This window comes from Cariama cristata, unplaced genomic scaffold, assembly GCF_000690535.1.
Source record: "Cariama cristata isolate BGI_N322 unplaced genomic scaffold, ASM69053v1 scaffold14032, whole genome shotgun sequence".
Lineage (NCBI taxonomy): Eukaryota > Metazoa > Chordata > Aves > Cariamiformes > Cariamidae > Cariama > Cariama cristata.
The window spans coordinates 3121-22118 of record NW_009602231.1 but is presented as its reverse complement, the minus strand read 5'-3'; the positions used below and the strand labels follow the sequence as shown (position 1 = coordinate 22118).

The following is an 18998-nucleotide window of genomic DNA, read 5'->3' as shown; positions in this document are numbered from 1 at the left end:
GCCGAAAAGGGCAAGGGCAGTAACATTAAGTTTTAGGTTCAACACCTCTACTGCCCTTCACCTTCTAACATCTATAACATATGAAAGTTTGCTGGGGTCAAAACTACAGGTAACAATTTCTATTGCGGTTGGTTTGCTGGCCCCAGATCAGCGCCACGCACGGCGGGCCTGCATTGACACACCAGTTTCTCCTCTCGAGCTGCTCAGAAGAAAGGAGACAACACATTTTAAAATACTCTTCCCACTGGCACAGCAAGGCACATTTATGTAGAAATAATGTATCAAAACAGGCAAAATGTAAGTTGAAATATAAAGGAGGAAAAAATGATTAATAGAATATGAGTAAGTTTTAATTTGCACAGCATCAGTACAAAATAGTTTGCTAAAGAAGTAGTATATTGCACGGATCATGCAATATGAACGTTGGCGTGAATTTACTACGTATTACTTACCAACATACTATACATTCATCACATTTATTTTAAGTGCATAAATTCTAGATTGATTCAATAATGAACACACACGCAGTTGTAGAGCCCCTTGGTACAGGATTGCAACTGCTCGTGCAGATCCCTGCTTTAAAGGGGATTTCAATAAAACCACATGCTCCCTTCCTACCCGTTTTATTTTGAGTTTCACTTATTTTAGCTGGTTTTCCATTTTTGATAACTCCGCTCAGCTTGCACAGTAAATGCTAGAACGTCCACATTAGACTTTCATTTATGCAGCAGAATGACTTGGTATGAAAGATAACTACGTCATTTCAGGGGTGTGGGCAGTGCCTCTGAATATAACCGCAGGAACAGCTGTTGTCCAGGCCGATGTAAGTGCCTCCGACCTACCCTCACCAGCACCCCAGTCCCCTCACCCTTCTCATCTCCTCAAGTCGGGAATCACGTGGAGCCACAGACCTGCCTCCCACCGTCCTCATCAGCTGATGGCCCCCTGGCTGCTGGCAGGGAGGCACAGGGGTTGCCCCCAGGGCTCAGGGAAATCCCACCGCGTACATGACAGGCAGCTTCTTTCCCCCCAGCGCCCAGAGGCGGCTGGCGTACAACCGGTGGTACACAGCACAGGTGGGAGCCTCTGTTCTAGTCTTGTCTCTAAAGCTTGGAAAAGGTCTAGTTGTTACAGACTTGTGATACAAAAAACCAATTCCACAATGAAAAATATTGTTACCTGGATTCTTTCTGTTGCTGTAGGCCACAACTGTCTGCATAAGACCTTCTTGAGAACATCTGGAAGAAGGCTGACAGTTATGAGCAGAATTATACCCAGCCACGCAGGACCGCTAGACAGCATTTGCATGAACACATAATACATCCTCTGATAATTGAGAAAAGGCCTAGTAGGAAAAAGATTAAACAGATATTACACTTCAACACACAGAAGACAGACTCTCAATGTTAACTATAAAAATTGTGACACTGATGAAATATCGCATGTTCAACTTCCCAGTTTGTGGGAGTTCATCCATCCCAGTTTTCTCACAAGGAGACCTAAACATCCACTGCCCAGAGCGAGCTGCCTTACTCTTGTCCGCCGTGCTGTCGGAAATACCGTGCTGCCCTCCCTCCCAAGCTGCCTCTCCCTTGCAGAGATAAATGAAGTTACGTTCTAATCCTGTTTATGCTCTTCCCCCTACTCCTTATCTTTCCCCAGATACTTTCCACCTTTCTTTTCAGTGTCCCACCTAGTACTTTCCTCCTCTTTCCCATCACACACTCATTTGTATGTACACTCAAAGTAAAGCTCCCTGAGCACCTACACCTTTCTTCATACCTCTCCAGCTTGCCCTAAGCTTCTCTGATGGTTTCATGTTATGTTCCCTAAGTTATTCACCACGTATTTTATTCACCACCACTTTGGCTGCCTTTGCTTCCGTGTTTCCCTGTATCTCCGTGGCGTTGTCTGGTCATTCAGATGCCATCACTGTACGGCAATGGGAACCAGAGGCCGTGCTTACTGTGAGCAAAGACCGATGGACAGTTTGTAGCAAGACTGCGGTGTAAAGCCCTCCTACTAGTAGGGCAGTTTACTGCTAGTTTCCAAAATTTGATAAAAGTCTCTGCAATCTAAAAAGGTAATCAAGTTAAAATACTTTGCTGTACGTAAATAGTCATATCTCTCATACACAGCAAGGCTGGCTGGAAAACATTAGCAGGGAAAACGCCACTTGTACAAACTGGTTTTGTTTGGATGCTGGAGAAACTGAGATCTGATCTTACTGAAAAAAAGAGGCGGCTACCGAACATCCACGGAGTTGACAGGCGGTTACTGATTTGCAAAGGACACACTGAAATACAAACCCTTACTCCAAACTAAATGGCACCTTCATCACCAGGCAACTCTTAGGCTCTGCCTTCTCGCTGGTCCCCCAGGATGTTCACTTATGTGTACCAAAGTGGAACAGTTCCAGCAGAAGGGGTTAGAAAAGATAACCTTGTAACTGGGCACTCTACAGGTCAGAAACGCAGATTTAAGTTCCTGATGGCAATCGGGCATTGAACCTGTTTCAACTTGATCTCCTTCCCCAAAATTTCAGTTTCAAGTATGCGGAATTTTTTAAGAGAAAAAAACCCCAACACTACTTTCAATCAGCCAAGTACGAGAGTTACACTAGCTCATCTACAGTGAATCTACTTTGCTAAATAAGGGGGTAAAGAATGAGCTCAAACATAGGACTCCTGGTCACCCCCACAACGTAAGTTCCACTCCCTGGCCCTAGTTTAAACTGGTACAGCTGGTTCCCTCTACGACAAGCCCAGAGCCTGGGTGGCCGGCCCCAGGCTGCACAGCCATGACCTACGCTGGGACGTTTTGCCTCAGCCAGCCAGCCCCAGCTACGTGAACCGACCCTTGGGCTGCTTTCGACCGCCGTGGCTGAGGCAGCCCCAGTGGCAGCCCCAGGTCTGATACTCTTCTCTTTGTAGTCTTCTCTAAGAATATTTTAGCAGCCGTTCAGTGAAAGAAGGGCTGAGCATTTTCTAACCATTACTGAAGCGTTTAAAATGTGAGTGCTATCGGGAATTCTGCCATACATAAAAGCTAAATTTAATTCTGTTTGGGACGAAAAAGGTAAATTAGTAACAACTTTATAACAACTGTTTCTGAAATAACATTTGTGATGCAATTTATATTAGGGGTCATACCAAATAATTCCTCCCCAGAGCAGAGAAAAGATAATGTAGAATACCAGTGATCCCCAGATCATGAAGTGATTTATCCACGTCCAATAGTGTGTATCTAGTGCAAGCTGAAAAAAACCCAAATGAGATTATACGGTGTTACTACTATCTAGCAGCAACAGAATACTCAGCAGGAGATGAAATAAAATGACACCCTTTGAAAAAAGGGAAAGATTCTACACAGAATTAGCTAAAAAACATTTTTCAATTTTGAGCAGTTAAGGCGGCACAGACAGTAAAATCTGTATTTAAACTAATACGAGAATGTATGGTCATAGAGAGAAACCAAGATAAGTAAGCAGCAATTAGGAAACAAGCTCTTAGGAAAGTTTCAGGGGATAAACCACAGCATAGCTTACCTTCAGTGTAACCGTGAACACGAGTACGGTAAACACCAGTGTTCCAAAGGTCCAGTTTCCAAACATCTACAAAAAATGGTCCAAAGCAGTTATAGGTAATGCTGTCCGCTACTTCGTGAACTGTCCATAATAAACCTCTTAAAGCTATGTATTGCTTTGTATCAGGAACCGACACTTAAGGAACAAAACTGAATTCTTACATGATCTATCCAGTGCAAATTGGTTTCCTGCCCTTGTGCATACACACCCCAGGTGTCATACAGACAGGAAAAAACCACAGTCAAGGCACTCAACCTCAAGTTCACAGGTATGTTTCTTAATAAAAATGAAGTGTAGCACAGTTAACAAATCACTGAGATTTACAAGGGAACTGCAATAATTTCATCAATCTTCTTGAACATCATCTTTCCTCTGTCCCTCTCCTCTACTGTCCTTGGTGTTCCATGATTTCTTGGAGGTTCAACAGCACGTTACACAGATGAGTAACAGTACGAAATAATGTGATAACTGTCAAAGCCACGTAAGTACATCCGTGTTCCACATACATTTTAAGATAAAAGACTTTTGAATTATCATTGATTTTCTCCCCACCTGCATCATGAAATAAAAACACTTCAGCTTTTCAAGTGGGCAGAAATGATCGTTAATGCTGATGGAGGGAAGAAGTGGTGGCGAATACGGTCACAGAGGATTGCATGGACTGCAGCAGCTATGAGATGACCAAGTTCAGGATCCAGAGAAACATTGGGAAAGTAAGCAACGGAGTTAGGACACACTATTTTAGAACAAAAGGCTTTGTTCAGAGCATTCAGTGCCCAAGAGAGCTGAATGATTTTAAAAGAGAGAAACGGTGACATCTCATGAACCCTCTTCTGCAGGAAGACATGAAATTTCAGGAGAAGACCCAATCAGCCAAGCAAGACATTTCTCAATGAAGAAAAAGGCGAAATGGGAGCGTACAAGAGATGACAATATGGGCAGGCAGCAAACGGGTAGTGTAAAAGCATTACCTGGGTACAGAGGAACAGAAACCCACAGGCTGAAGCTCAGCTTGAACTAAGATTAGTGAGGGGTGTTGAAGGTAAGAAAAAGGGTATTTACAAGTATCCCAGTTTCAAAGGGAAAATGTAAGTCCACTGATGGAGTGGTAAGGCAATCTAGTGGAAGGCGTTAAAGAAAATGCTGAAGTATTCAGTACTCTGGGTATCAGTCTTCAAGAGCAAAGCCTGTTCCTTGCATTTAACAGCAAAGCTTGGGAAGGAAAGGAGCAGCCAACAGTGTAGGAGCAACAGGTTAAGGAGTCGTTACGGAGGGAGAGCAGGGGATGCAATCTATTTTGAATTTAGCGAGGCATTTCACACTTGACTGGGACAGCATTCTCATCTGGAAGATAAGGCAGGCCGGCCTGGGTAAACAGACTACTACCTGAGTTGAAAACGGGCTGAACCACTGGACTCAAAAGTTTAGTGAACAATGACTTGATGTCTAGTTGGCTGGTGATAATCAGTGAACTACACCAGGGACTGATACCAGGCTGATGTGGCTGAGTATCTGTCAGTGGCCTGGATGACGACACAGGGAGCGTCACGAGCAAATTGCCGGGTGGTACCAAACCAGAGAGCGGCTGACATAATGAATGGCAGAGTCTTAATCCAGAGGGACCTCTAAGGATCTGAGAAGTGGGCTAACAGATATCTTAGGAAGTTCAATAAGGAGAAGTGCAAACTTTTACACCTATGGAGGAGCAACACCGTTTATTGGAACTGACCGGGTGAGCAATGGCCCTGCTGAAAAGGAAGTTGCAGTGGGGTAACGGTGGACTCCAGGCTGAATACAAGCCTATACTGTGCTCTATAAATAAGGGAAACTGCAAACCGAGCTGTATGGGAACACGGCCACTGAATCGAGAAAGGTTACCACTCCCCTCCACTCAGCTGTAGTGAGGCTGAACATGGAACACGCCCAGTTTTGGGCCCTTCAGTTCAGGAGGGATGTGAAAAAAACTGGACAGGATCAAGTGGCAGGCAACCAAGATGGTTAGCAGTCTGTAGTTCTCCTGCGAAGAGGCTGAAGGACTGACTTAGTCTGGTGGAGGGGAGGTTAAGGAACAACCTAGTAGCTGCCTACAAGTATCTGAAGAACTATCACAAAGACGAAGAACTGTAACAGACCTCTCTCTTCAGCAACAAGAAAAATTCTGCTTAGGTATTAGGAGAAATTTTTTCACCATGAAGGCAGAAAAACAAAGGAACGGCTTGACCATGAACGTTAGCGAATCTCCATCCTCAGGGATGTTCAAAACCTGAAAATGCCTAGACAAAGTCTTGAGGAACTGCACAAAGCAGGGAGTTGAACTGGATCGCCTCCAGGGTCCCTTGCCATCTATATTATTCTGTACGAGCTCACCTGATATTAGATGACAGGGGATCTGCATAGGCAAGTGATCACACAAATGTGCTACCACGGGAAAAACTCTGAATGGGGACCACAGCCAGCCACCAAACAGGCATCTGTAGTAAATGAGGCTGAGAATCTGATCAAGTGGGAACAGAAAACCATTAAAAAAATAAACATATGACTGGCTGAAAGATTCATTATTCTGAGTAACCATTTCGTCATTTTAAAACTACTCAGTGTGTGACCAAGTGTACAGAACACAAAATGAAGTACAGAAAACCTTCGGCATTTTGATCTGACCTTTACTTTGGTATCTAATATAACAGTTGCATAGGGTCATGCCCTTGCTACAATATTTTGTGTGCACCAAGAGAAGGAAAAAAAAAAAAATCAGTGAAGTTAAAACTGGAAAGGAATCTGTTTCAGGAACTTCAAATTATGCAAACGTTTACCGACTTCCTTCTGGCAGTTAAATTTTTACACTACTCATGTCATGTCTGACATCAAGAGCCCAGTGTTAGTCTAAGTTTCTGCATACCGAACAGATGCATCCGTATTTCCAATAAAAGCTGCTAGATGAAATAAAAAAGTTGAAAGGACTTTCCCCTATCTCTGTTTGTCAGGCTAAGATAGAAAGCATCGGGCTGCAACCAAACCCTTCACCTACCCAATTTTTTGGCTCAGAAAACGAAGTCGTAGCGCAGGGACACCAGACCCCATAAGGCCGCTCACTTGGCACGGAGCGAGGCAAGCAGAGCAATATGGGACGGTGTGAGTTACAACACCTCACAATGTATTTTCAGCATTGGCTATCTCAAGATACTACTCATGTCTTCAGGCTGTGAATCATTCTTTTGTAAGTCTGTTTGTTAACATCTAGTTTATTAACAAATATTTTTCTGCGCTTTGCCCCCAGCCTGTCGAAGACTTCCGCCCCTCCTTCTGCAACTGTATCTGCTGTATCTTCCATGTTCCTATTTTATCCACTCCGCACCAAATGTTAAAATAAAAAAAACACACAGGAAATACATTTTATTAGCTGGGTAAAGTAAGATGACATTTACAATCTGCAATCACTTCTGCAGTGCCTTCTTTTCTTCTTACCTTGCTTACGTAGTTGGTCTCTGACTGTATGTTTTTACAACACCAACCATGCCACATCCAAAGTGGAACACCATACGCAAAGCAATATCACAAACTAATAACAATAATAAGATATAAATCTTTGGCATCTTAGTTTTGTTTACCAGGAAATGACCGAGTCAGGTATTTATAAGGTAAATCTCAGCAATTACAAGTACACTCTTCCATTTTTCTAGTAACACCACTCTACAGCATGCAAGCAGTTCCCAACAAATTTCTAAATACTGAGAAACATCCTGGGGGGATTATGTTTAGAAGCAAGCTTAATGGTATGTAAATTTTAGTCTGACACAGGCATCCATCTAAGTGAAAGACATTGACTTTCTTCAATTTTTACTAGTTTTGGAACAATGGTGATAATTTAATTTCCGGAGGGAAAGAAGAATTCAAAATTTTTGCTTCAGCACTCATTTTAACAATTTGGAACCCACCTTGAATCATCTTATATCATTTATGGTAGTGGTGTTACGTTCAGCCCTTGTACCTTCAGCTTTCTACCTTTTCCCTGTTCCATAGCAACATACTGTTGCAGTAAACCTTTCAAATCTTCCAGTCTTTCATTGACTTTTTCCACATGTAAGCATAATTTAAATACTTGGAAATAACGCCATCAACACAACTAGCATTCACGTACGCATTAACTCTCCTATGTATCTCCAGTCTTTCATTGACTTTTTCCACATGTAAGCATAATTTAAATACTTGGAAATAACGCCATCAACACCAACTAGCATTCACGTACGCATGAACTCTCGTATGTATCTCTGACTATTCCTGAACACTAACATTTTCAAGATTTTAAATCTAAAATTGCAACTCAAAATCTGTAAGTTTTATACATACACACAAGCATGCATGCTGAACGATGATGCATTTTCTAACCTACTCTGACACTCAAACAGTCACAATGTCTCATCAAGCAATACATTTTATCATAAAACATGAGCATACATAAGCTGGTGCAGAGTTTTAAACATCTAAGAGAGAACATAATGGTACCAGAAAAAGAAGTGCCGCAGTGTACAGTTATGTCTAACGGAAATTCATTCTGTCCTTAGAAAAGCTCCTTCTATCAAGTGTTCTCTCACACGCTAGAAGTTCATTTCCCTGACAGATGTCACAAAGATGGTATTTAACGATATCTGATTGTTGCATTTCTAGCAAACGTGTACATTACATATAGGCAACAAAATCGTGCCTAGTTTATTTTCTCCCACTTTGAGAGCCTTTTCTAAAGCCATCCAAGCACTTTATAGCATAAACTGTAACAAATTTTCTATAGCAGAGAGTCAGCAACAAAATGTAGGTTACAGAGAAGCATAGAACAAAATAACAAAACACAAGGAAGCAAAAAGCCTACTTATTTTTTAAAGTTCATGGCTCTTTACCACACCTCATATACCTTAATATACCTTCTACTCTATAGAAGTTCTTTATATTTTAAGTACTTATAACATAGCAATAAAGAACATTTCTATAAGTTTAAAGTGGTATTTTGAAATAATTATAGGAAATATTTAACTGCTCTTTAACAGCTCAATTAAAGAACAGTGAGATGAAATGGATATCATGACAAATCCACAATAGTCTTACCATGTGAGTGCTGGTTGTCATTAGCTGAGGATAGGAAGAGAAGCAAGTAGCAAAAAGAAAAAAAAGCACACAAATAAAATAGAACAAAATATCAATGGGTAAAATAAATAAAATGCAAAAGTTCTTAAAATTTGCATTCATGTGACTGCAAAGCAAGTAGAGATAGATTATTTTAATCTGCCATATGTAAAAAATAATTAAAATATTAAAAAGCTTGTTATATTTAAGCTCTTTTATGATCATTTATAACTACTCTACCAGAAGTCTTTGGATAGATTAATCAGATATTCATCAGATGCATGTCAGGCACAAAACGGAAAAGTTACTATGTAAATTCTGAAGGAATACTTGGAATTCACAATATATATTTCTCCTAAATCGTATCTAATCCTATGCCTCTGTTTACTGATACACAGAATTCCTATTGCATAGTTTAGACTTTGCTAAACACATAACCCATCTATCTCACCATAAGTCACAAAACAGTTATCATCTGTGCTGGAAATCTTGAAGTAAACAATTAAAACTACATTCATAACACACTTGACATTAAAAAAATTACCTTTGATTGACTGATCAAGTCCAACACTAACCTGTCCATTGCTGGTCACAACTGTGTTCTCAAACAAGAAATAGGCACCAAAGAAAAATACCACAGCATCAAACACTCCTAGGAATGTCCAATAAATAAATGCACGCCAGCGCAGCAAAGCATTCTTGGCAACATCTCTGTGTAAAACAAGATACGTGCATTCAGCATCAGCATGTTCAAAAAGCTTAGATAAATGATGTCACTTACGTTGTTTTTTCAACAAAAACCAACCAAGAGATTACATGCAAAACCACCACATCTACACATGGCAACTGTCTACCACTTCACATCCAAATCCTTCCTAAACACCTCCTCTTTATTTTTTATTTAGTTTCTACTAAACCTTTTTAACTGCCTGTAATTCTGCCTGTTTCAACCATATGGTAAGTTCTCCTGTGCTGCCCCCGTTTACTTTTCAATCTTTTTACAGAAGGTATCTTTTTTCCAGTATTTGCTGTGATGATGTGCTGTAGATTTTAAATGGAAACACTAGAGGTCTCCGGAGACTTCGCTTTATTTCCCATGGGGCACTTTTGATACAGAATACTGTAACAAAACCAGATATTAATTTTATATGGAACACGCAAAACAAGGATTTTGCAGTTCAGTTGAAGCTTCAGGTCACATTTGATTTCTTGAATGTTTTCTCACAAAAAATACAGGGGTTGGTCAACAACAGAACCATTTACTAGCATGCATTTTCTTATTACAGAAAAATTTAAATATTACATCTTCAGATCTTGCACACCGAATGAGTATATATCAACTTGGCATATATCATAAAACACAGAGTAAATCAGAACACAGTTAAACGTAAACCCTGAATTACAGAAACATTTACTACCAACCCATACTTTCACCATATGCACTTTAAGAGCTGTCTGATGACCATACGTAGTCATTTGTCCCCAACGATTACCAATATACAGTGCAAACCCATATGTGGCCAACAGTAGCCTCATCTGGCCCAGAACAACTGCACTATTGCCCAAAACAGCTTAGCAACAGACCCTGTTAGATACCAAAACCCAAACGGTTTTGACCAAATAACCTCTGCTAGCTTTCAAAAACCAAAAAGGTTTCCTGATTGACCATTTCTAAATTGAAAACGTTTAAAATATCGAAGAGAAAATAAAAATGGGGCGTTTGGGTTTCAACAGTAATACCTTGTATTCCTCTTCAATTTCATAGGTAAAACGGGATCACTCCATTGATTAACCTTTGGGCATTTAATATTACCTTGCTCAAAAAGTGTCCTCCCCTTTGATTATCTACTGTTACCACTCTCTGAAATGTACTGCTACAAGAGTCAAAACTGGGCACTGCTCCTAATTTAGATGTTCACGTGCAGTTAAATGGCAAGAACTCTATTTCAAGTGGCTAAGAATCTAAACCAGCCACGATTCCAGTGCCCAGAAGTGAGTCAACAACTTGCAGAGGACAACAGTGGACACCACACAAAATACATCCTGCGATACAACGCTCTACCACTCAGTCCTCTCTTCATTCAGAATAAAACACGTGTATAGAAGAAACAGTATGTTTTCTCTTTTTAAAGTACCTTTGTTCCCCATGGCTGGAGGAAATAGAAAGTACTAAAATAAATCATATTTTGATTTGTAGAACAGTAATTTCTATCTTGCTTTCGCTCACTAATGTAGCAAACGAATGGTGTGGATTGCAGTATGTAAATATTCATGTAAAAGTGCATGTGTATCTATTGTAGTTTATAGACTGTGCACGTGGTCTTCAACCCTTCTCTTGCTCTGATGTTCTACTGTAACCTTGTGGTACAGAAATCCTGCGGACTTCCGCTAAAACAGAGACAGATCCCACAACTGAACAGTCAAACTTTGGGGCACAATGTATTAATTTTACCTGTAGAGGGAAGGCTCTCTCTTGAGCGTGTCTGCACTGACGTGTTGTTCCATTAGACCATACAAGAGGATAGGAAGGGAAGTGAAGCTGATATTGTACAGTGTTAGATATGCAGTATCGTACAAAGTCTGCAAATGGAAGAGCATTAAACCAGCAAGTTTAAATTTTAAAACACGATCCACCGCATGACACTTGATTTAAAATGAGTGAGTCAACTTCTTCAGAAAAAACAAAACTATATCCCTTCAGAATGGCAGCAAATATCCCTGAACAGCTGCTAACTAGTCTAAGACACAACTCTGCACTTGTACCCCATTCATCTGGAGGACAAAAGATCAACTAAAAGATCTGGTCCATGTACTGGCCCCTCCTATTGTTTCAACTGTAAGATCAACTCCAAACTACCTGAACTGAACAACAGCAGATTCCTGTAGAGACAGAAATTCCTCTCTGGCACATCCTCCCCCTTTTATCTCCTCCACACCTCTGTAACATGGAGACAGGCAGGGAGGAAGGAGGAGTACGCCGGAGGTTCTTCAGCTGTGGGTGACTGCAATGAGCTCTACAAAGAAACACCCCAACAGCTCTTTGATTGTTCTTCCTGTTGAACTACTTTTCCGTGTGCGTATCATCATTGTAACCAGCCCTCAAATCTACCCCGTCACCCCACAAAAAGAGTTGTTTACTTCCCAAAACCTATTTGGTGATCATTTATGCCGTAAAAATTGCTGTCTAAACTCCCTTTTTGATTCAGAACTATATTTAGCACTTAACAGGAAATTAAACTAAATTTCCATCGACACATGCTTTCATATCTAAATCCTAATAATGCTTGACAAAAACCTACAAAGTTTTCAGCAGTCATTTGAAATTAATACCAAAACAGACAAAAAAAAATAGTTCTGTCATTTTTACTCCTCCTGGAGCTTCCTTTTGAGACATTCCACAAATTGAAAGCAGCAGTACTATTTTCTCCCAATTCAATCCTCCTCTTGTCCAATTTAATCTCAAAAACTTAATCCTCCTTTTGTCTAAGTCCTGTCATTCATTCCTTTGGTTTTTGCTCCCTCACTTAGAAGAAAGAAGAGGAGGATTTTTCTGCACAAATTAGGTGAAAGGGGAAAATTAAATAAACAAGAATTTAGAAAGGAGAATACTGGATCCTCTCCTGAATGATGGCACATTTCTGGTGAGCAGCAGTTCACTTTTCCTCTGCCTTTCCATGTTTATTTTTTCTTTCCTGCTAGTTAAATGCTGCTATTTGCCTGAGGTTTGCAATTCATACCTGTACATGCCAGAGAAGACTAGCTTATTCTTCCATTTTCATTGTGAATTCTGAAAATGAACAACTAGTTCAATTACTTATCGTTCAGAACTGCCTCTGTCCATGTTCAAGAAGTTTAAACCTAACAGACTCTACATTTCCCACAGACACTTCACTTTGCATTGCCATTTCCAAATTTTGGTTTCCTGTATTCAACTTTGAAAATAACACTGCTTTCATGATAATTCATAAAACTGATTTCTCCAACTTAACTGCAATTGCCACTGAAAACCATATGAACCAAAAGGATGCTCTTCTTTTTACAGTGCGTTACCTAACCGAGAAATTTTCTCAGTTAAACAGGCCCAGTGTTAAAGGATCCATTTTTCCAAAAAAAAATGCCAAAGAGAAAATGTGGTAGTAAGGGAAAAAGAACTAACCTGTTGTGAAAACCCACAGAAGAACTGATATAAAAACTGAGGAAAAATGAAGCAGACATTCTGAAAGACAAAGTGACACAGTTGTCAAGTGAAATACAAGCATTAATTTATATGCTCTACAATTCTATAGCTATGTATATCATCGTTTTATAACACTAGTAATAGTAAACATTGCAGGAACAGTAGAAAGAGCTGCATACATTAAACATCAGCATTCTCATCTTACAGTAGTACTGTTAAGAAAAACACTAAAAATATTTCGAAACCAAACTTCTAAGGCTACAGTTTCAAAATTCAAGGGCAATGAATTTTGTGATCCAGGAGCACAGCTCAGTTAAGGCAAGGCAAATACGGCACAATCCACAGCAGGACACAAACTGGGATAAGCAAGCATGGATACTGTGGTTAGCATGGGTCCCAGCAAAGTAATTTTAAGACGTTTCTAGCCGTGACCCCAAACTTCATCGTCCCCTAACTATATGTACGGTGAAACACTAAGACCTTGAATTATCTACAACCTTCCATTGCTTACTGAAAGAACTGTGATTAGATCCCAACATTCACACATAACAAAACTATCTAAACAGGGGGATGCACATGATAAACCTTCTCCACCTACACTACCCTAATGAATTTAGAAACTAATGTAAATTAAGTTATGCTAAGTTCTCAAATACTATTTCCAACTTGATTTAAAAGACCACTGTAGAGGGAACCCAGAAGGTACTGAAAATAAGTAGAACAGTCTGTGTTGAAATTTGAAAGAGAGAAAAAAAAAAAGATAGGCAAATTTTGCTTTTAAATGTACCATAGATTACAGAATATATATCTATATAAAAGCTATTTCATGTCATAGTCTGGATAAAAACAATAATCCCATTTCACCTTTGCATCTGGCACTCAACAAAATCTCTTTATGGGATTATTGCTTTTTTGTACCATTGACTGCGCAAACCGTATATAGTTAGGTATTACCCTGTACGTTTTTGACATATAGGCAATTAGAATAAGCATTCTCCTACCTTATAAAAGAAGTATTGCACAAGTTCAGATATCCTAACATAATAAAAATGCCCATGAACAAGCAACATTTTTTTCAAATGTTTAAATTTAGGTATTGCATAGTCACTGTTTCTTGCTGCTTGACGACCTTCTTTGCCAATGATTCCTTTAAAAAAAAAAAGTGATGAAGTTGTTTGATAACTGAAGAACTATTTCAAAGATACAATTATTTGTAAAATTATATAATAATGCTATGACATTGATCTAATAAGAGATCACCACTGTATCTCATAAAATTCCTGGGGTAAATTCACTAAAAGTTGTCTATAAAATGTATAACCTGATTCTTTGAGACTGCCTGTTTTTAAGAAGTAAATTTTTTTTGCCGTTTCACTTGAATTAATATTCTAAAAAGCACACTTACCTATACCAACATGTGCTTCTAGAATCATACTGACATCATTTGCTCCATCACCAATTGCTAATGTGATAGGATGCTCCTTTGATAACTTAATCAATTTTACAATCTGGAAAAAAATAGTGTTAAAAACTCTTCTCTGTAATGGTTTGCTTATTTTGCATGAGTATACGCTCAATTAAAAATGACCAACACAGTTATACAAGAAATTCTGTGCAGGAACACAAAACTGGTATTACCTAATGCAACTACTATGCATAAAGATCACAGTAGTTTCTTCATGTTAAAAGTATTTGTTCCAAATAGAAGATAACATTTTTCAAATACTTCCAAACTATTTGGAGAGAGTTGGACATGAGGAAGGAAGAGCAGAAGAAAGGAAGATGTTGTTGAGATTGCTTAATGCTGTGTAAGTGCATTAATAAATCAAAAGGGTTTCAGAGACAGAGCACACAATTTCAAAGATATCCTTAAACTAAGGACTGAAAGATCCTGCTCTCTTAACTGTCCTGAAATGTTTTCTTACTATTTAAGAAAAGATAATAGGACTCTGTATATATCTAAACACTATTGACATAGAAACTGTCCAAAAATTTGACTTCAAATCTCTCCACTATAAATTATCACCTCTGTAAATTTAGTACGGAGTCAGCTGCAACTAAAAACTTCTACAAGCTTCCAGACAGTTATAAGTGCTGGCTAAATACATTTTTTTAAAATAAGGGCTACGTATGCTGTACTTGAGCACTGAGAAAAAGACATAACAGCCTGAAAGGAAAAAAGAAGTGTATATTCCAATGTTTATTTCCTTTAAAAGTTCTTCAGGTATACTGAGATGTTTCAGTAACGAAAGGATACGTTTTTACTTGATACAAACTAGTATACAAGAGTCAAGAAGTACTTAAAAATGATAATGCACACATTTCTTCTGTCTGGATTCTTCTTTTCTTGGCTTCCCACATGTTAAAAATACAGAAATATCACTCTACAGTAATAAATAATGTAGGTTCTTGTAATATCAACAGATAGTAGACTATTCAAAGCTTGTTAGGTTAAAAAGGAAGCAATTAGTTCAGTTCATTAAATATGTTCATTTATCAGCATATACCAACCGTAAAATTTGCACAATATGTACATAAATCAAGTTCAGGTGCACAGCTGGGTGCCATTTTAGCATACCATTATCTAAACTGCTTGCCAGTAGAAATTCTCCCCTCTCCCTTTTTTTTTTTCTGCTTTTTCCATTTGAGAAGATACAAAAGTGAACGGTAACATTTCAAGTTATGATAATCAGTCATACAGAGAATTAACTTTCAATATTTACATCTGTGCACAGCTAAGAAGCAATTACGAAATGAAACACAAACCTGTGCTTTTTGCAGAGGTGCCATTCGACAGCATAACACGGCACTGCAGTTCCTGCAAATTTCAAGAAAGAGCTCTCTGTAGTTACCAGAGCTCCCATCTTGTCTCGGTTTCATTATTAATGATAATGCTGCTCCATCAATAATTAAACCATAATCTTGCATATCAGTTGAAAGTCTGTTCAGGGATAAAATATAAACTTAGTGTCACGGTAAAATTCTCAGACATACTTAAAATTTGGCAATAGTTCTTTTGTGAAAATTAATTAATGAAAAAATACTTAGCATGGAATACTGCAAAATTAATATACTTCTAAAGGAAATGCCTTGTATAGGAGTGCTATTTATGACATTTTAAAACTCTAGATTATGTTGAAAATTGTCAGTGCTTCACCGGTTCAAAGACAGGAATGTGACACCTCGGTGACTTCACCAGTGCGTGTGAGTGTACAATTAACGACCTTCCAGTTTGGTTTGAAAGGGCTCCAAGAACTGCAGTGAGGTAAACTGAGCTGCAGGAATAAAGCTGATTTTGTGGCACATTCCATAATATAGAGAAAAAGTTAAAGGGAAAGGCCTTTGGTACTCTGAAATTCACTTTGATGAGGAAAATAATCTTTTTGTCCCAAGGGTTTACATTTAACGAAGTAAATGATGCTTTGAAGGAAATGCCTAAGAGAGACTTGTTGGCCTGAAGAAAGAAGGCCACTCTCTACATTTACAGCATGCCTACTTTGTGTTTAGTGTGGTGGCAAAGTCTGATACAGGTACAGCTGTAATTATAATATTAAAATCTAGTCATTATATATGTTATCTATAATATCAGAATATATTATTATATACATTAATCTATTACCGGTATACCTGTAATAATTAGGGCATTGCCAGAAGCGTAACCGTGGTGGCATGAAGCACAGTGTACCGCAGCAACATCGGCTGAACAAGGGGGGATGACGCCCCGTGCTACAGGAGCAGCTTTCCGCGGCATCCAGCCCAGTTATTTCAGAGCACCCTTGCATTTGCCCGCATTACGCAGCAGCCTCAGGCTCCAGCCCAGCAGCAAGTGTTGTAGGAACACACATTCAGGTTTAATGGTGCTCTAGTTTCAGTGCTCCAAGGTTATACTACTGCGCGTGGGTTTTCATCCAACATGGTTTCACCAGGACCAATGTTTGTGAGGAAAACACCATATTTATTAATATATTTTAAGCATCTCCATCTTCACTACTAGAACACAAGCTATTTTTGACAAATATAAAGAACTGTAAACTATAGTAACAGTTCACAGATACTTTCAGCACCTCGTTACCATTGGCACAAATAGGGCAATGTCATTAGTATACAATGATATCAACCAAAAATGTAGTATTATGAAGTTCAGGCGATGTACTGAATGTTTGAGGTATTAGAGTGAAAGATTTTCAGCCTGAATTTGAACATCCAGGCAGAATCCTGCTATTACTCTCTTAGCACTTTCTGCAAGCCTAGAGCAAAGGACCAAAAATTCTGATGAGCCTTAACGTCTAGAAAATTGGTGTTGCATAAAAAGTTAAACGAACATGTTTAAACATACCTTGTAAGAGCTGTGGGACTTGAGCTAAATCTGGTACAGATGGCATAGAAACATATGATTTATTTAACTGAATATACAAATGTTCTTGGTTAGACCAATGGGGTTTAAAGTCTAAGGAGAGCTAAGAAAAACGCTCTGGCCACAATTTCAAGCTGTAAGGCTAAGAGTTATATGTCTGCTAAAATAAGATCACAAATGCTTGTTAGCTTGTTGTTCCTTTACTACAAACTTATTACAAATGCATATAAAATGTACTTGCTAGCTGTTTCCATATTAAAGAAAAGCAAATCAAATACGCACCATTATATCTGGAAGAACAGTAACTTATTTTCTTAACATCTTAAGATGATAAAAATGTTTCAGAATCTAATTCTTAGGTTTTTACAGTGGGTGAAAAAAGAGCAAGTAATGTGGACCAGCCTCAAAGCTTCAAATAAGTACCCTAATTTACTACCAGCATGAGGCAAAATTTACATGATACCTGGTTTTTGCTTTTTAATGCCATTTTCTATCGTATTCCATGTTGTGTTTCACTTCTGTATACATGATATCTATCCTTCTATGCGTATTCAAAATACACAGAAGTTGATGATTTCTTTATAATTTAGGGCACTTGAAGTATTTTTAGGCACACCAGAAGATTTGGTACTACGCTGCTGCCTGTCACCTGTCTATAAACGTAGCATAATCTTCCCTAGAAAGAGGGCCACACATTCTTGCTGTCTGTGGCCTTGGTCTTATCAAGAAGGTCACATCACATACTAACTCTGATTACAGGAATATATCATATCTGCTTCCCTTTTAAAAGTTAGAAAGAGTATTTTGCTTTACAATATTTTTTTCCAAGAATAAGTATTTTTGCAGTGGAAAAATCTCTAATTACAATGTCAGTTGTCATTTTTCTTCTAACAGTTAAAGCAGTAGCACAAAAGAGAAAGAACCATGACTGAAAATTTAAACTTATGTGGAACAAACATACTTAATTGCCAGACAGCAATTCACACTTTAACAACGGACAGCAATTCACACTTTAAGTAACTGACCAATTATTTAATTGTTCATGAAATGCAGAGAAGCCCATTCCTGGCTTGAAAACTCAACTTTTTCCTTACCCTGAGAAAGTATCCCTGGTTAAGCTGCCATTGTGTCTTAGAACAGTTTTGCTTAGGTCAAAAAGCACATCGTGTAAACTCTGTTCCTCAATTTTCTTTGTGGTTAGCTCAAGTATTTGTGTATTTCTCCGGAAGAGTTTGCAAGCATAGCAAGTCGCTGCAGCAGTCTCCATTTTGTCTCCCGTCAGAACCCAAACTTTAATTCCAGCTTTCTGGAGTGCTTCAATAGTGTCAGCAGCTTTTTCCTGTAGTCTGTGGAAGTCAATTGACAACACACATTAATAGATTGCTTGGAAATGACAAATTCAGAGGTCCTTATTGAAAGGTTTTCATAACCAAATAACTTTTACTGAAATTTTTTATCAGATCAAGAATTTTCCCCAAGGTGTGAATCTAAAAATGTTTAGGGGAGTAGTACATTATAAATAATTAGTTTTGACACTTTCAAAGTGCTCAAAGTCTCATCTTTCATTTATATAGCCTAATAGACAAGATGCTTCATTCCCCAGATGAGTACTTCAAATATTTTCCGTGCTCAAACAGTGACATCAAATAGTGAAGTACTGCTGAGTTACCTCCCAGTTTTAACAGACAGTTTTTGAATTGTTTTAATACCTAAAGATACTTCCTTAATTTCCTCAATGCCCATTTTGTAGTTCTTTCCTCCAAAACCTT

General features: G+C 38.6%; 1 protein-coding gene across 1 annotated transcript in view; it reads right to left on the bottom strand.

Annotated features, from left to right (window-relative positions):
* The window catches only part of LOC104157367 (probable phospholipid-transporting ATPase IH), a gene marked incomplete at its 5' end in the record, with an annotated part of 28177 nt that overhangs the window by 6455 nt on the left and 2724 nt on the right, over window positions 1–18998 (bottom strand). Inside the window, 11 exons of the mRNA XM_009694675.1 lie at window positions 1180–1345; window positions 3153–3256; window positions 3548–3613; window positions 8681–8704; window positions 9274–9409; window positions 11151–11278; window positions 12855–12914; window positions 13877–14022; window positions 14281–14383; window positions 15642–15816; window positions 18324–18575. Coding sequence (XP_009692977.1) covers window positions 1180–1345; window positions 3153–3256; window positions 3548–3613; window positions 8681–8704; window positions 9274–9409; window positions 11151–11278; window positions 12855–12914; window positions 13877–14022; window positions 14281–14383; window positions 15642–15816; window positions 18324–18575 — 1360 coding nt within the window. The remainder of the gene's footprint in view (window positions 1–1179; window positions 1346–3152; window positions 3257–3547; window positions 3614–8680; window positions 8705–9273; window positions 9410–11150; window positions 11279–12854; window positions 12915–13876; window positions 14023–14280; window positions 14384–15641; window positions 15817–18323; window positions 18576–18998) is intronic.